Raw genomic sequence first — 16,576 nt, forward strand, 5'->3', positions numbered from 1 at the left:
TGGGTGTAGCTGAGGTGCAGTGGAGATGCAGCAGGAACTTGGACAGTACAGGGATTCAACCAGGGATTAGAGTGCAGGAAGAAGCGCCAGAGTCTGTGTGTGTTGCTGAGGTCCAACAGGGCTGCTTGTGAGGCAGAGATGCAGCAGAGACTGGGAAAGTTGCAGAGATATACTGAAGGTGCAGTGAGGCTGTGGGTGCTATGGGCAGTGCGGGTGCTTTGCTTTGGGTGGTGAGGCAAATATCTATATATCTTCGATAGCCTAGGGGGGTAGGCAATTGGGCTCTGAGCCCAAGCAGTGACAGTGTATTCTATTTAAATAGAGGATACAGTCATGTGACACATCACATAATGTGGCCATGACACTCCAGGTAAAACACTGAAATGGCTTTGGAAGATGCATTAGATGGGGTGCCAGCGCTGGAACGCCGAGTCAGTGTAACACTACCCAGCCTCCCCACCCTTGAGGGCTTGGTTTCAGAGGTAACAGGCAATAGAATTTCCCTACAGGGTGAGGAGAAAAAAAAACATCTGGTGGTAAGTTACAGGGGTGTTCTCCTGGACGTAGGTTTTCTTATCCAACAGTTAATACAAGTTGCTTCTGGAAATCTTGAAAGCTAAGATTTGCTGGACTTTGTATTCCTGGGAACTAGCTGCTTAGGGAGCAACAACTAGAGCAGGGCACGAAAATCTGTTTAGAACCTGTGGCTTCAGAAAAGAGGTATAAATGGAATTGGATATGCGGAAATGAGGGAAAATCATAACTTGATGAACACAAGATTGATCTCGGGCCAGATTTAAAAAAGGCCAGTATAACATGGAAGAAATTTAAGCTGGCCATACACTGCTTGAATGTGGCAATGGTTTGAAATTCTAACAGTAGGTAGCCCTGCCAGATCAACAAAAGTAGATTTGTCAAAGGAGCAGAGTCGGCCGAACAGTGACTGCAACCAATCAGGTGCAGTTTCTGTTAGCGTCAGGCTCCAGCTGTCAAAATACAAAAGCCTGGGGAGGAGGGCGGGATTCCTGTATCCATGGGCTTAGCACCAGACTCTTCGGCTTATCGCTGGACCCATGTTGCAGCCGGCATTTCCAGCTTACATGCGGACAGATGCCCCTAGTAGCTACTTTGACAATGGGAGCTGGGATTCAAGTAGTTAATGTCCCTCTCTACTCCTGGCCACCAATAGTGATGGGACAGAAGGAGATGGCCTATCAACCCCCAGATGACCTGCCAGTTTGGAGCTGTGGGCCCAATAGAGAATCTTGGTTCTGAGATGCGTTGGCACCAGAGTTTTGCCTAGAGGAATGGCAGTTTTCTTGACAGAGGTCACTGCCAGAATTCAAGCAGTTTTATCTAATTTCTTTTATCTAAATTATCTAATTTCTGTATTGTTTATAATAATATATTTATCTATCATTTAGCATTTCTTAAAATGTCATACTTTTAAAAAGTACTTAAACTTTAACTAGCAAAATAATCCACAAACCTGACAGAACCTATGACATATGTAACTAAGGCTAGATTCACACCTAGGCGACTTATCGTGCGGATTGAGCCGCGCGATATCGCAGAACACAGAGATTTGGCTTAAAGTCTATCGAAACTGTTAACACCTTTGCGATTTGCCCCGTGGTAGAAATTGCCTGTCACGCAAACAGGTGCAGGAGGTTTGGGTCCTATGGACATCTCTATGCATTGAAAACCGTGCAAACAAAAACGCTTGACAACCGTGTGAAAACAGCTCACCAGCTCAATCGCCTAGGTGTGAACCTAGCCTCAATATCTGGTAATCTTCAGCTATCTTTTCACATGAGCATCAAGCTAAGCAAATGTTACTTATTTCCTTTTTTTTGTGTGACACATTGTTGCAGATCACAGCTTTGTTATATTATTTTGTTCATGCTTATCTGTTAGCAGACACTTTCAAGTTGTTGATGTGTTGCTTGGCCTGCTTGTACAGCAGTGAACCTCAGAATGCTATAGAAATGAAAGCCAACAGCTGGATTAAGGTAAGAGCACTCCACCTGCAGGATCATTGTTATATTGCCTTATGCTAGGACTGCATTATTTAATAATTGTTTAGTTGATTTTTTTCTTGTCATGAAGTTAAAGTGACATTAAACCCTCAGATTTTTTAACATAAACCAATACTGTAATGTGTGCCTTACTGTAATCCATGGTTGTTTCCCTTCTTTTTGCTGCTCTTCCTTTTAAATCTGTATGTGTTCTCATGCTGGGCAGAACTTCTGTTTTGCAGCAGATTGCCTTGTCTCTGAAATGGATACATGGTGTCTGTGTGCAGGTTTGCAACCTGAGCCAGCACTACAGGAAGAGGCACTCAGCTGCAAAGGGAAGTTCTCCCCAAGCATGAGAAGACATGAGGATTTAAAAGGAAGAGCAGCAAAGAGAAGGAAACTACCATGGATTACAATAAGGCACACATTACAGTATTGGTTTATGTTAAAAAATCTGAGGGTTTAATGTCACTTTAAGCAAAGCTGTGGATTTATTCCCCCACTAGGTTGACTATGGAATAAGAATAATGCTACCACAAATATACAGCATCCTACAAAGTTATTTAGACTCATGGCATGTTTTCATTTTATCGAGCAACACACTGTGCACTTAAATTTTTATCTTTGTGAATTTAATCTCAAAGCTCCACAGCATTAATATTATTTTTTTAATATGGCACTTTTATTTTAGGAAATAAAAAGTGAAACTTCGTAAAACTACTAACGCTATCCATGAAACATTGTAAATGGACTTAAATCAGGGCTGGACAAATCCCAGGAGCTAGGTAGCCAATGCATATTGAAAATGACAGGTGGCTCCTAACTTCTGAGGTAGTTGTCAATAGAGCTCACTGTTGAAAAAAATCCTGCTGGCTCCTGGATAGGACAGACTGGCTACTGAATTCCATATTAATTTGTCCACACCTGACTTTATTAAAAAAATCTACTTAATTTATATGAATCTGTAAACTAATCCACTGCAACCAGATATAGCAAAACACCTTAGTGGTTGTGGGATTTTATTTCTGACACTTCAATATATCAGGCGTTCTGTATGTGGGAGACAGCAAGGAGCCTGCAGTGGGTTTGTTTGGGAATACTTCCCTTGCATTGCGAACAGGTCAGCGATACGGGGTCCCAAATAGAGTTGCAGCTAACGATTATTTTCTAAATCGATTAGTTAGCCGATTATTACGTTTGATTATTAAGTTCGATGAATTGGTTAATCGGATAAAAAATAAAATCATTTTTTTAAAATGGCTCCAGTGATGGGACTACTAGTTTGTATTGAGATTGTAATCCATCACAGGAGCAAGCTTGGAGCGGTGAAAGTAAAAAAGAAAAAAAAAAGTGTGGTGTGCAATAAAGTGAAATGGAAAGTGTAAAATTTATACAGCAATGAATGCAGAATGGCACCGCCTATAGAGGACTACAAATCCCAGCAATGGTACATTATACAGCACAATGCAGAATATTATCAGCTATAGAGGAGTACAACAAATCCTAGCAATAGTACATTATAGCTGGCGGTATTCTGCATTGCTCTGTATAATGTACTATTGCTGGGTTTTGTTGTCCTCTATAGCTAGTGGTATTCGGCATTATACCACTGTATAATGTATTATTGCTGTGATTTGTTGTACTCCTCTATAGCTGGTGGTATTCTGCATTGCGCTATATAATGTACTATTGCTGGGTTTTGTAGTCCTATATAGCTGGTGGTATTCTGCATTGCACTGTGTAATGTATTATTGCTGGGATTTGTAGTTCTCTATACAGCGCAATGCAGAATACCACCAGCTATAAAGGAATACAACAAATCCCAGCAATACATTATACATACAGTGTATAATGTATTGCTGGGATGTGTATTCCTCTATAGCTGATGGTACATTGTGCTGTATAATATACACCATAATATACAATATGTACCATCAGAATACAAATCCCAGCAATACATTAAAGAGAACCATGTTGCAGGCTTACCTGAGCATTCTTACAGCAACTTGCTTCTGAGATCGGGCCTGTCTATCGGCGGCTGTCATCCCCCCACACCTGCTCCTCCTTACTTCTTCTCCCCGCGTCCCTGTGCCAATCGTGAGGAGGTGCGGCGTATGGAGCGTGGATGTGGGCGGGCGCGTCTGGCAGCGGCGCGCAGTGTGTGAGGAGCCGTGAACGGGGCCAACTAATCGGAAGCCGATTAATTGATGATTGAAAACGTTTACAACTTTTTCAATAATCGATTATAATCGATTTAGTCGATTAGTTGTTGCAGCCCTAGTCCCAAATCAGTGACAAATGATAAAGGGGTGGACTGGTGATCTACATCAGTGCGCTACACCTTTTTATTTTGTTCTAATAGATCCTAGAAGGGTTAAAGCCTGTGTCAGGTTTTTACTGCTGTTGATGTACCTTCACCTCCTGTCAGCACACATGTCTCCAATGGGTACACAGTCTTAAAAACAAGGTTAGTAGCTTGAGGAAGGGATCAAGGGAATGCACTAAAATCATGACCAAATAGTATGACATGCTGATACAAACTCATCCCAATAGGTCTAAATCTGTCATAGGTACAAAAGATGGTTCAATAGATATTACATTATATGTATACTTATGTATATGTCAGTTTTTATTTTTAAGAGTATTTCTTGGTATAACACAAAGTCACATATATAAAAAAAAGAACCAATTTTGAGTTTCAGTGCTTTAAAATAAAAGCTTATGAGAATAAATAGGGAACACATTGCAGTAAAAGGTGTCCCGCACCAAGACTTTAAAAAGTGCTTCCTGGTAAAATAGCACTTTTTTATTTTCTTACAACAAAAACGTAGCATAGATTCTAGAAAATATGACATTTCAAGCCCACACTAGATTGTTTTTCAAGCCAAAGTACAAACACAAATCACCAACACATGTTCAAAGACCCCCCATAACTAATTACAAACTGGGACATTAGGAAATCATGAACCAATAAGACCTTATGGGGAACTGCAATTGTGATCTTTGAAAAAAAATCTGATACAGCCTATATCCTGTCAAAACTTCATATTTGTTAATACACAAGCTAAACCCCCCAGTGTCTATCACCCCTGAACAGTATTACATTACCCAAAGGCTAAACCATACGAAGGGCACCCAGATTTGAACCAAGGACCTCTTGCTCTGCAGTTCAGTGCTCTACCACAGAGCTGTACCTCCCAAATGAAGACATTGTTTTTTAGTTTTGGATAGAGTAGAGAAAAGTAAAAGTGAAAGAAAATCCCAAATTTTGGTTTGTCTACAGAACAGGAATAGATGGGACATCTTGCAATGGGCATGCTAGTTCTGGTGACCCTGCTGAACACCAGAGATTTCCCTCACTTTGGAGGGATTTCCTTTCACTTCCTGTTAGGCTTCAGACAGGAAGTGATAGGAACCTTCCTTAATGGGCCACGGGGCAAAAACAAAAAGCCAACAGGGGTAGTAGCACTTCCTTCAAAACTAAAAAAAAAAATGTTTGGCTTCAGTTCTGATTTAAGTAATGGAAAATGTTTTGCTGAATCAATAGGCCCATATTGGAAAACTAAAGATTGTTCTTGTCCTGAAAGGGTGTATAGGTGTGAAAGGTGAACTGCTTAAAGATGCTGGTAAGATATTATTATGGAGGCTTTTTCTGCCAAAAGCAGGCTAAGAGGCAAGGATCTTTTTTTTACACTGGCTTCCCAGATTCTTTTTCCTGCAGACTCTGGAAATCAGAATAGTATAAGCAATGGCAGATATAATGGCAGAGAGATGCAATATACTCAGCCACATATAAAGTGCGTGCAAATTGTCTTTTGTAAAGCAGTTTCAATGTGCAGTAGCCTATAGTAACCAAAGCATTTTTAACTAATCTGATTCCCCACTTCTTACATTTGCTTTGCAATTGAATACTTCCTTTTTTGTTTTTATTTATATTTGACACTTTTCTATTTTTATTTAAAAAAAAACCTTGGGTCTCAGTTTGTAATAATGAATTGCTTTGATAGTGGTAAGTTTCTGAATCAGCCTTCTCTGAAAACAGGCACATTATTTATTGGAGAATTGACATATAGGTTATGAATAAATGCAAAAAGAGCCAGGCTACTTTAGTTTGGTTTAATGTGTTTCAGTTTATCAAAGTATTTAAAATCAGAATATTCATTTTTGCTTGTACACGAAAATAAAATGTCTCTTCAAAGTTTCTGGCAAGTGGCAGGAGCCAGATACTGTCACCCCCTTCTGCCTTTTCTCTGGTTTTACTAGTTATGCTTTATTTCTTCAGGTGTGTGCATGCTTTATATGTGTAGTGGCTGAGCTGCTTCTAAAAGCAAATTTATAGCCCCAATATTTACTGCACATGTCTGATTTCAGGCATACTTTTAAGCATTTACAATTCGCCGCAAATGTCCATATATAGCATGTCTTTTATATATCTGCTTAATAAAGTTCTAGAAAACATCAAAGTCTTTGTTATTGGATAGGGTGTATCTGGGATAGTTGAGTCTTCATGCACTGCTCCTTGAGTTAAACTAGGATAATAATTTTCCTGTTGGTGAAAAAATGTTGTCTATTTCTTTTTTATTTCCCCCTCTCTTTGTGAAATGCTTAAAATTATAGCTATTATAAATTATAATTACTCTTCTATGAGCTTGAAAGAAAACATGTGTTTTTCCATTGTAGGGCATGGCAACAGGTAATACTCCCTGACTTCTGGCTGCTCCAGCCATCCACTGGGAGCAAACAGTATACCTGGTGCATTTGGTTTTGGAGAAGATGGCTCAGTCTCCTTCCTCTCATGTGACCTCAGTTTGCTGGGTGATTGGCCAGGTGCTGTCACATAGGATAGGGAAAGAGTCCCCAATTTTTTTTTCTTTTTTTTAAATTTACGTTTTATTGTTTTGTAACTTAACAATACAACATAGTCCATCACTAAACAAACAAGCATTAGCATAAGGTTCCAAGGGGTACGTGGACATCTTCTTTCATAACACAAGAGAAAGGGCGAAAACAACAAATGCACACATTGCTCTACATAGTGTTACACACAGCAGTAATAATAAGACATGATAACCACATCCATAGATTAAGTAGTAAAGCTTACCTATGAAATGCATCCATGGCATAGCTAACAACATCCCCCATCTAATTAGCTTACGGATCATCCCCAAACCAGGTAGATGAAATTAATAGAGGGGACAACATTCAAGGTTAGCCCATTTCCAAAGTGACAACACAGGATAACATGAGGATACAAAAATTACAGTATGGCACATACCCTCGTCATCTCAAGTAGGCCAAAAATTTAAATCTTAGTTTCCAGTTACCCAACACATTGTCTGAGCGATTAGTTAACTGTTCAGGTAGTATTCTACATTCTGTATTGGACTGTGTTCTCAACAGTGGTATACATCCTTATATGCTTATAGTAAGTTCACTAAATAAATGATTATTTTATAGAGTGAACTGATCATTATTTGTAACCATATGCTTCCATATACCCCAACAATCAGACGCATCATAAATCTTTGCACACACGCAAATAAAAAGTAATACGCTGAGCATTATGCATTGTGGTCTGTTTGTGCCCCAGGAATTGTGTCCTTCTAACCAGGGGTTGTAAAGGATGTCACCAGCGCACCAAGCTGTTAAATTCAGCAAATGTCCATTTTAATGACAGACAATGTCATCCAATTGCAAGTACTTTCGGGGGCCTCGCAGGGTCCCCATCATCAGGCTCAGAATGACCCTGCGAGGCCCCAAAAGTACTTGCTATTGGATGACATTGTCTATCATTAAAATGGACATTTGCTGAACACAAACAGCTTGGTGTGCTGGTGACATCCTTTACAATTTCGTATTTTCTCACGGCGCCCCCGTGGTCACTGCGAGCACCCATCCACACATGCTTTCAAGAAATCCGGTAAGGAGTGCAGCAAGATACATATACCTTTCTTCTAACCAGGGGGACCAAACTTTGTTGAATTTTTGTGGATAATCATAGCCTTCATGAGTTAACCTATAGAGTGGGAGCTCCTGGTTAACGAGCCTTTTCCAAAAGCCAAACATTGGAGGATCAGATGACTTCCATTTCATACCTATAGCTTTCTTGGCACACCAATATTATAAACATAGGATAATTTTGCCATTAGCAGATAAATCCAAGTCATCTACATACCCCACAAAGCATCTAGCAGGGTTACAGATATTTGGCACGGACAATAAGGATGTAAGGACCCAAGTCCTCAATCCTTAGTCCCTGCTGTGGTGGGTGGTTCCTCCTGCTAACCCTTACATTACTGCTGTGTCCTGTAGGGATCAGCAGGAGGAACCACTGAGCCAACGGGGGCTTGGGGGGACCCAGGGGACAATCCCAGTAGGGTCATTCTCCAGAGAAACTTCAGCCTGAGATTTCTCTTTAATGGAAGTGAATTAGCGGGCTCCCCTGGGTACAGAAGTTTCGCTTCTGCACTGCTACATTGTTTTATGTCCTGATATCTGCAGATCATTCCTCCTCATCACAGCCATGGTACATGTTATCTGACTGCAGACTGCCTGTGTAGTGGAAGGCCAATGAGGAGGTAGTTGCAATAGTCAAGACGAGAGATAACAAGTGAGTGGATGAGTAGCTTAGTGGTTTCATTCGTGAGGAAGGGGCATATTTTGGAGATGTTATCAAGGTGAAGGCGGCAGAATTTGGATAGTGATTGGATGTGGGGCAGAAAGCTGACGTCTGAGTCCTGGATGACACCTAGCACCTTGGTATGGGGGAGAGGGATGGATAGGTGTGTAGTATCAGTATATGTAAAGTCCCACAGAGTAGGTCTGTGAAGTATTTTCATACTGTAGCTTCCAATATGAACTATCAGTTAGGTGAATTTATTGGACCTGCACAGATTTGTTCATATTGATCAAATAAGAGTAGATTTGTTTAACCTTTTCTGCAGGAGCCATCAAATGTAAGGGCCCCAGTAGTAAAAAAAATGTGAGCGATGCCTATGTAACGTGTGCCAGTGATGTCGCTTGTTGCTATGATACATAGCACCAAATGCATTTTGATGGGCTTCGCTTCTTTCCAAAGGGTGTTTTCACCTTCTATAATCCATTGCTTTATAGATTTTATGGCTCCATGGCATCATGTGGGCAGAATCTGTCTCACTTCATTCTTGTGCATAGCTTAATTTCCTTTTTGCATCCCATACATTTTCACATACTGATAGTTATGTAAGTTCACCTTTCTTGAAAGATCTTTCTTTCTTGTCCACTGAAGGACCCAGGAATTCAGATACAGTCAAGTTTTACTGCTGCCTACAGCACTGGCAAACAGAAAAATGTAAACCAGCCTATGCATAACCCCTCCTCTACCCTGCATGTCTCAGTTTTCTGCTAGTGTTGTAGGAAGTTGGACACCCCCTTTTCAGCTACTTCGCTGTATGGATTTCTTCCTTTGACTTCAGACAAGATTCCTTGCTACACCACTGCTTTAACTGGTCGGTCTCTCTCCCTCTCCCTCTCTCGCTTGTACTCAGACCCCACTGGACTGGATGTGGACTGCTGAGTGTACTATGTTAGTTTTCCAGGTCCAGAGCCGTGGCATTGCCCCAGGTGTGACCTTTTCAGTTTTCTGTGGTAAGGGTTAGTACTGACGGACTAAGTGCTGACATCACCCATTAGGTGGAGCGACACGCGCACGCACTACATGCTCTCTTTCCTGCCAATCAACCTAGAAGAAGCATCATTTTGCAAATCTTTCTGCTCATTAAACTTCATGTGGATCTCTGGTCTGTTTACTCTGCCCTCCTATAGTGACCTATTGTTATAGGGCTGTCATCAGGCTTTCTCAGTTTCTTTGGATGAGGTCAAGTCCATGTACCCTGGAGCCTCCATTTGCATTTCGGATTTTTTGGCAGTATTTAGTGAGTTATTGGCCACCCTGCCCACAGAGGCTCTAAGTGGGCTTCTGTGCCTTCCTGCAGAGTCGGTCTCTAACCTCCTGAACCCTTATATCAGGATGGGCCTTTGGTTCCTGACACCGTTTCTGACTGTGCTTCAATGTGCCAACAGTCTATCTCTGAAGAGACTGTTTTTGCAGGAGGTTGTTTCAAACTATATTAAACCTAAAGCTGCAAAGACCTTTCCATTACACCTGCTATTTGAGACATTCCTTTATGCAGATTGGAAGCACCCTAAAGGGTCCTGGGCCCCACCTGAGAATGTTCCTAAACTTTTCCCTTTTGAAAGGAAATTTGTAGGTCAGTGGTCTTTTTCCACTGTGACCCACCCTAACAGAGATACCACTAGGCTGGTTGCCAATCCCATGTTCATCAGGATTCCACTGAAACGCAGTTACGAGTCCCTCCTTAAATTTCAGTTTGAGTTGACTGTTCTTGCCCTTTGTCCCATTTTGTCCATAACTTTATTCTGTCAAACCATATCAGAAGGGCATCCATAGCAACACAGGAGGTATATGAAGGGGTTGGGGGAATCCCACCTTTCTCCTTCATCTACTTCAACAGTAAGTACTTGTAGGCCTTCAGAGCCTGAGTCCTACATTTTCCAGGGATGTGAACTAAAAGAAGAAGTATTAAAGGAGACTAAAATATACTCTTTCCAATACAGCTGTCATATGCTGGCTTTTTATACCGAGATAACTCGGTGATCATGTAATCGCTCAGCTTATGGTGTCCTCTCAGCATAGAGTGGTGACTGTCAGTCACTGCTCCCTGCAGGGATTCACCTCTCTGTGCCTCCAGCACTCACTGGAGGGACAGACAGGAGGGGGCAGACACATTTCGCTTTGGCTGTAGAGAGGCAGAGCCAACTGTCAATCAGGCAGCCTGGTGGGTCAGCAGATAGCAGGCATTAGCCCAAGATGGAAGTAAAGCCAAAAAAAAGTTTTGACTTTATTTCTGTTTTACTATGGATGTGTGCCCAGACTTTGCAGACTAAAGTACTTTATGTTCTGAAGTTGTAAATACACTTTAAACCAGACCCTCATTCACCTCTGTAGCTATAGACATTGTGAAGAAATTTAATTCAAAGTTTACAAAAGAGGCACTGAAATCATATCCCCTTTCCACTTTATTTTCTGTGGAGAGCGGCATGTTGCCAGCCTTCCTGCCCTCTATTACAGACACAGCAGATATTTCTAAGCTGTTGGAAACCTGATTTCAGAGTTAGAATTCACAGTACAGTATTGTATTGTATTGTATTGTATTGATAACTACTTTGTGCTCCTACAAGCTTGCATCAAACCAGCACTAAAATACCACTTCTGGGTGGAGTAGTGAGCATAGTATTATTACGTTTTGACGATACACTATCAAAATGAAGAAAAGTACATTTAACAAACTATTTCCTGGATAAATAGTGTAGAAGTCACTTGTGTACTATTATGGGGAATCTGATTTAGGCTTAATGAGCAGTAATGTCAGAAGCAGAACATGCAGCACCTGTACTTGGAATGCTGTCTTGGCAGGGGGGGCACTTCAGAAGAAGCCATGTAAGTTAGTGGACAGGAGCTTGCAGTGTTTAGATAAGCAGAAATTGATGCTTTTCTGCTGTGGCATAAACAGATGCTAGTTTTTACATTTTTGTCTACATCACTATAGTTGAAAACTTTAGGGACCTGTAAAATGTGCGGATTTTCTTTGTGTAAAAAGAGTTTTCTGTGTTTTTATTTTCAGGAAGGTTTTCTTCACTTTATGTAGGCTGTAAGTGATTAGCAGTTTCCTTCCTCTGAGCACTGTGCACAATTAAAACTCATAAAATAGCATCTTCTTGGCCAGTTATATGGAATGGTGCTATTGCCTTGCTTCAAGCTAGCGCCTTGTCTAATATAAGTCTTATGTTCGCTTTAACGAAAACAAACCTTTAGTTTATGTATGTATAGCACAGCGAAACTTGAGTTCAGTTTGCCACACAATGAAAAATTGGGTTACATGTTTGCAGCTGGTTAGGAATTGTCCTTGATCATAGTATGTGCTTCGTACCTTGTGCATTTTTAATATATGCTATAAATAAACACATTTGCAGTTTAAAATTTTGAAAACTAGTTCCCTGTTCTATGCCCCAGCCAGATGTAGTGTAGAAAGCTTTGCTAATGTGCTTCTACTAACTTCTCACTTATGGGATGACCCCTGAACTGGAATGAAAACACTGCAAAAGAATGAAGGTGTTTCAGACCCCCCTCCTTATCACACATCTGGTGCACACTGAGCAAAGTGTGGGCTGCTTGATTCCACATAAACTTCATGTGATAGTTTGACAATAAGATAAACATTCCAAAGACTTCTTTCAAGCTTTGTTATATTTGTTTCACAGTATAGTATCAATGTTTGTGTAGGAAAGGAGCAAGAAAATAAAGAAGGGTGCCTTCTAAAATCCTGTTGCCTGATGTAAAACAGCAGCTAGGGCACTTCGGCCTCTTAAAACCAAAACTTTTGAAATGTACATTAGAAATGTGTCCACATTTTCATGTTTAGTTGGAAGAATGCTTTCATAATCAAAGGTTTAAAGGTTATTTATTGTATACCTTTGTCAATGTGCTTGAAACTCTTTATCAGAATGCAATTCTCTATCCCGATTTAAAGAATTAGGATATGTATTTTTTTACCAAATGCCAACCTTTACCTGTAAAAGATGTGTGTCATATATGTGTGTCATATATGTGTGTCATATATGTGTGTCATATATGTGTGTCAGATGTTATGCTCAGAATATAAAGAATTACTATCTCTTACTTGCAATTTATTGCAGCTGTAAAAGACATGCACTACCTCTCAGAACCGACCCCTTCTAGAGTTTAGGACCCAAGCACTATCATTTCCCACTCAACAGTGGCTAAACTGGTAATGAGATTTAGTTATCATGATTGTCCACATATCCATATATTTTTCCCTTACAAGTGCTACACTTTATTTTCTCCCCTTGTTTACACTCTCTTCCCAGTGTTCACACTAGCTTCTGTCACAGCTTGCACAGTGTCCTCAAATTATCCTTTTTTACTGCACTTTTTCTACGGTCCACAACTAACCTCACTGCGTTCCCTGTGAGCTTTCTCCACACCATAAATGTCACATATTCTTACTGCCTTTCTACATCATCCAGACTACGTTCTCAGGCAGCTCTTACTTCTATAGTAGTTTCTCTTGCATGCTTCTCCCCACTGTACTCACAGCAGCCCAGTCTCATCTGTGCCTGTTCTTACCTTTTGTTCCTCGATCTGTCTTCAGAATACGGTCTACTGCTCTACTGGCAGTGCTCCACACTTTTCAATCCCCTATACTTTGTATAGTACCTTGACTCAGAGCCCTCTTTTGTCTCCACAATACTAGCCTTTCTGCAGTATATTGTTCTCACTGTCTCATGGCTGCCATAGTGAAGACAAATTCCCAAGCACATCTGAAATGCCACCTGACATTTCACTAGCATTCAAAAGTCATGCAGGTTCCAAGCTCTACCACATTCTCAAGGCCATAGCCCTTGCCAAAGGTATATTATTGCTAATGATTGTATATAATGCCACTTCATACAACAGGAGATGATCAGCTCTTTTGCCTCCACCCACATTCTACAATTATCCCTTGGTTTGCCCAGACTACAGTCAGCTTTAGTTCTGCCTTCCTTCTATCCAACCATGATTATATCCATCTTTGCTCGCTGTTGTCATGATCAGGTCACACTGTGCCCCTTGTAGCAGCATACAAGTGTTCTGGAGGCTGCAGAGCTCAGTCGGCAGAAAATAGTGATACCACGATCATGGCTGCTGCTTCAGCTGTAACCTTGGTATAACCATTTCAGGGCCAAGCCATTTATATAAGTCCTGAAGTGGTTGACAGAGGAGACTTCTATGGGGGGGGGGTCTTTTAGAAGCCACTGGAACCTGAAAAGTAAAAATTAGCTAAATGGACTTAATGCGTCTATTTATTGATCCATATTTTCTCCTTTTAGAGCGGTACAGTATCGATGTCCCCTCTTCTGGGGTACAAATTGAGTGCATAAATGCCTGTACCTTTTTAATCACTTTCTTCCACTATTATGAGCTTGATGAAAATGTTGGGCTAGAGGGATGTCTTTTGTTTATTCTTAATATCTCTCAAATGGCACTTGGATTTTTCGTATGTAAAACATTTTAAATGGGCATTCATGTTGGCAAATTACTCTTGTGGTTGAACAGTTTATGAATGTATTAATCCAAATTTAGTTTGATCCAAGTAAAAATTCCTTTGTTTTTTCCACATATAGTGAGATCTGGCATAATCTGCATGTTTACATGCCTTTCATTTTAGGGACATGAATCAACAAGGAGAAGGAAGGCCTGTTACTGAATTTCGTATGTCCCAAATAGTCCCCTAAATTCCTTGCCCTTCGGAATTGAGTTGTGACTTAAGTGCCCAGTATTTCTGCAGTCCAAGTGCATAATTGTAATACATGCCATTCTTCTGTCATTACTTTCCACAACTCGTGCCAGTTAGAGCCAAATTGGGTTCCTCCCCAGGGGCCAATACCCTCCATCCTCTCCTTACTATTGGCCCTAGCACAACTCCTGCAAATGCATTCATGAGAACATCCTTTTTTCCTAAATTGTTGGTACATATTTCCCTCTTTCTATCTATAATCCTCCTCCTGAGAGCAATTACTCTAAAAATTCAAAAATTGCCCTGTTGGAATACCATTTACTAGAGCTCTAGTGTGGTATCTTGTGATCTATAAAAGTGTATTAACGTCTAATTCCTCCCTGCTGGTTCTAATACTCTGGTACATAGCATGAGAGTAAACATCCACCTGCTTCCAATGGCCTAAATGGAAGGATGATTAGGCCAATGCCTATGGTGCCCTATTGAGGTACACTGGGTTTGCTGGCAATTGATGCTGCAAAATTTGAAAAAGTTGTCATGTAACAATAAATCAAGCAATTCCAAAAAAAAAATCATTATGTGTGTCCACTCTTTCTCAAAAAAAATGACCTATTCTCCAAAAAATTCTAAACTGCAAAAAGACCTCGCTGGGGAGGAATAAACGTGTAAAAAGATTTCACGTCGATCCCCAATGTAGGGTTCCCACAATTATCTTACATTGATATTCAATGTCAACAGTACATCACAAGTATGCCCTACATAAATAATAACTCAAACACCATATCCTTAAGTTTCATATCCACATATTTACCTACTCATTCTAACGGGCCATTTATTACCAATACTATTGGCCTTCCCAGAGGGTTAGTACTGTCCTTATGGACTTTTGGGATAACATAGAACGTTGGGGTATTATACTGGTCCATGCTCAGATAATTACATTCATTATTGTAATACGACATGTCTCTCTTGCCAATTCCATCTCAAAACTGAAAGAAGAAACCAGCCTTGGAAAGCAATTATAATACAATTTTTATGAACAATTTGTCAGACTCCTAAAGACAACATATTTCCTTCAAATATAATGCCTCTGAAAGGAGTACAACACTGCTGCCTTCATCACTCATTAAAATACTATCCCAGGGGCTGATTTTAAATTCTTGCAGTGCCTTCTTTTCCTCTAATGATATGTTCTTCACTCCCCTTCTTGACCAATCAACTTTTTTTTGGAGTCAACTCCAAAAACAGACCAATAATATAATTAGTAGCAAGGGAGGGCATTGTCCTTTAAAATTGTTGTTGGTTTATCAACAGTGGGAGATAACTACCTCTCCTCCTGCATTTTGGACCAATCTAAAAACTAACTAATCAAACTGTGTAAGGCCAGCATCACAGAATCTGGTTTGTTAGAGACATCCGCTCGAGCTCACTTAGAAATTAAACTCTGGAGCAGAGATTTGTCTTCTGTGTTACCAAATGTAAGAAAAATTAGGATTCATGCTTTTGTCTGCCCATATTACCATAACAAAGATGCTGGATTAACAGCAACTATTTAAAGGAGAACTATGGGGTCAGTGTTTTTCCCCATAGTTCTCCTTAGGGTAACGGGAGGACACAAACTAGCGTCCTCCCGTTACCCTAAGCTCAGTATACCGCGAGCTACAGCGAGTGACAGTCTCATTGTCACAGGTCGGCTAGAACTATGAGGTGAGTGAGGAGCACTCACCTCATAGTTCTCCTTTAAGGAAAGTTTAGATTTTGTAAAAATGTTTTTTTTTTTTTTTTAATTTTACTTAGACCTGCTAAATATAAAGTATATTTCTTCCTAACCCTATTTTATTTGTCCACAGGTTTAGTTTTGAAGTTTGCTTTAGTTAAGATGACGTTCTGTCCATTTTAACCTATGGTTATGGAGCGTCATGCAGGGTTCTGCAAGAAGGGCTTCAGCAGGCCAGATGAAATCATTTATTGCCAATTAAAACAGGATGTTTGAGCTTTTAGTGATGTTCTCCGGATGACCTGCTCTTTTATGATCACCTTGACTTTTTCATTGAACAACTATATTTTAAATGGTTTTGTTTGTTGTATGAAACGGGGCTTTAGGTTGAGCTCATGTAATTTGAATACATTTCTTAATACTGTGATTCTGGGAACTGTTAATATTGCTTATTTTATTTCAGTATTGTTTTTGTCTATTTCTTT

At 40.3% G+C, this 16,576-nt stretch overlaps 1 protein-coding gene across 1 annotated transcript in view; it reads left to right on the top strand.

Annotated features, from left to right (window-relative positions):
* Positions 1-16,576, top strand: part of FANCC (Fanconi anemia complementation group C) — a 108,519-nt gene that overhangs the window by 18,460 nt on the left and 73,483 nt on the right. The window contains exon 3 of the mRNA XM_018557872.1: positions 1,918-2,012. Coding sequence (XP_018413374.1) covers positions 1,918-2,012 — 95 coding nt within the window. The remainder of the gene's footprint in view (positions 1-1,917; positions 2,013-16,576) is intronic.

Source organism: Nanorana parkeri, unplaced genomic scaffold (genome assembly GCF_000935625.1).
Source record: "Nanorana parkeri isolate BGI_ZX_2015 unplaced genomic scaffold, ASM93562v1 scaffold307, whole genome shotgun sequence".
Taxonomy (NCBI): domain Eukaryota; kingdom Metazoa; phylum Chordata; class Amphibia; order Anura; family Dicroglossidae; genus Nanorana; species Nanorana parkeri.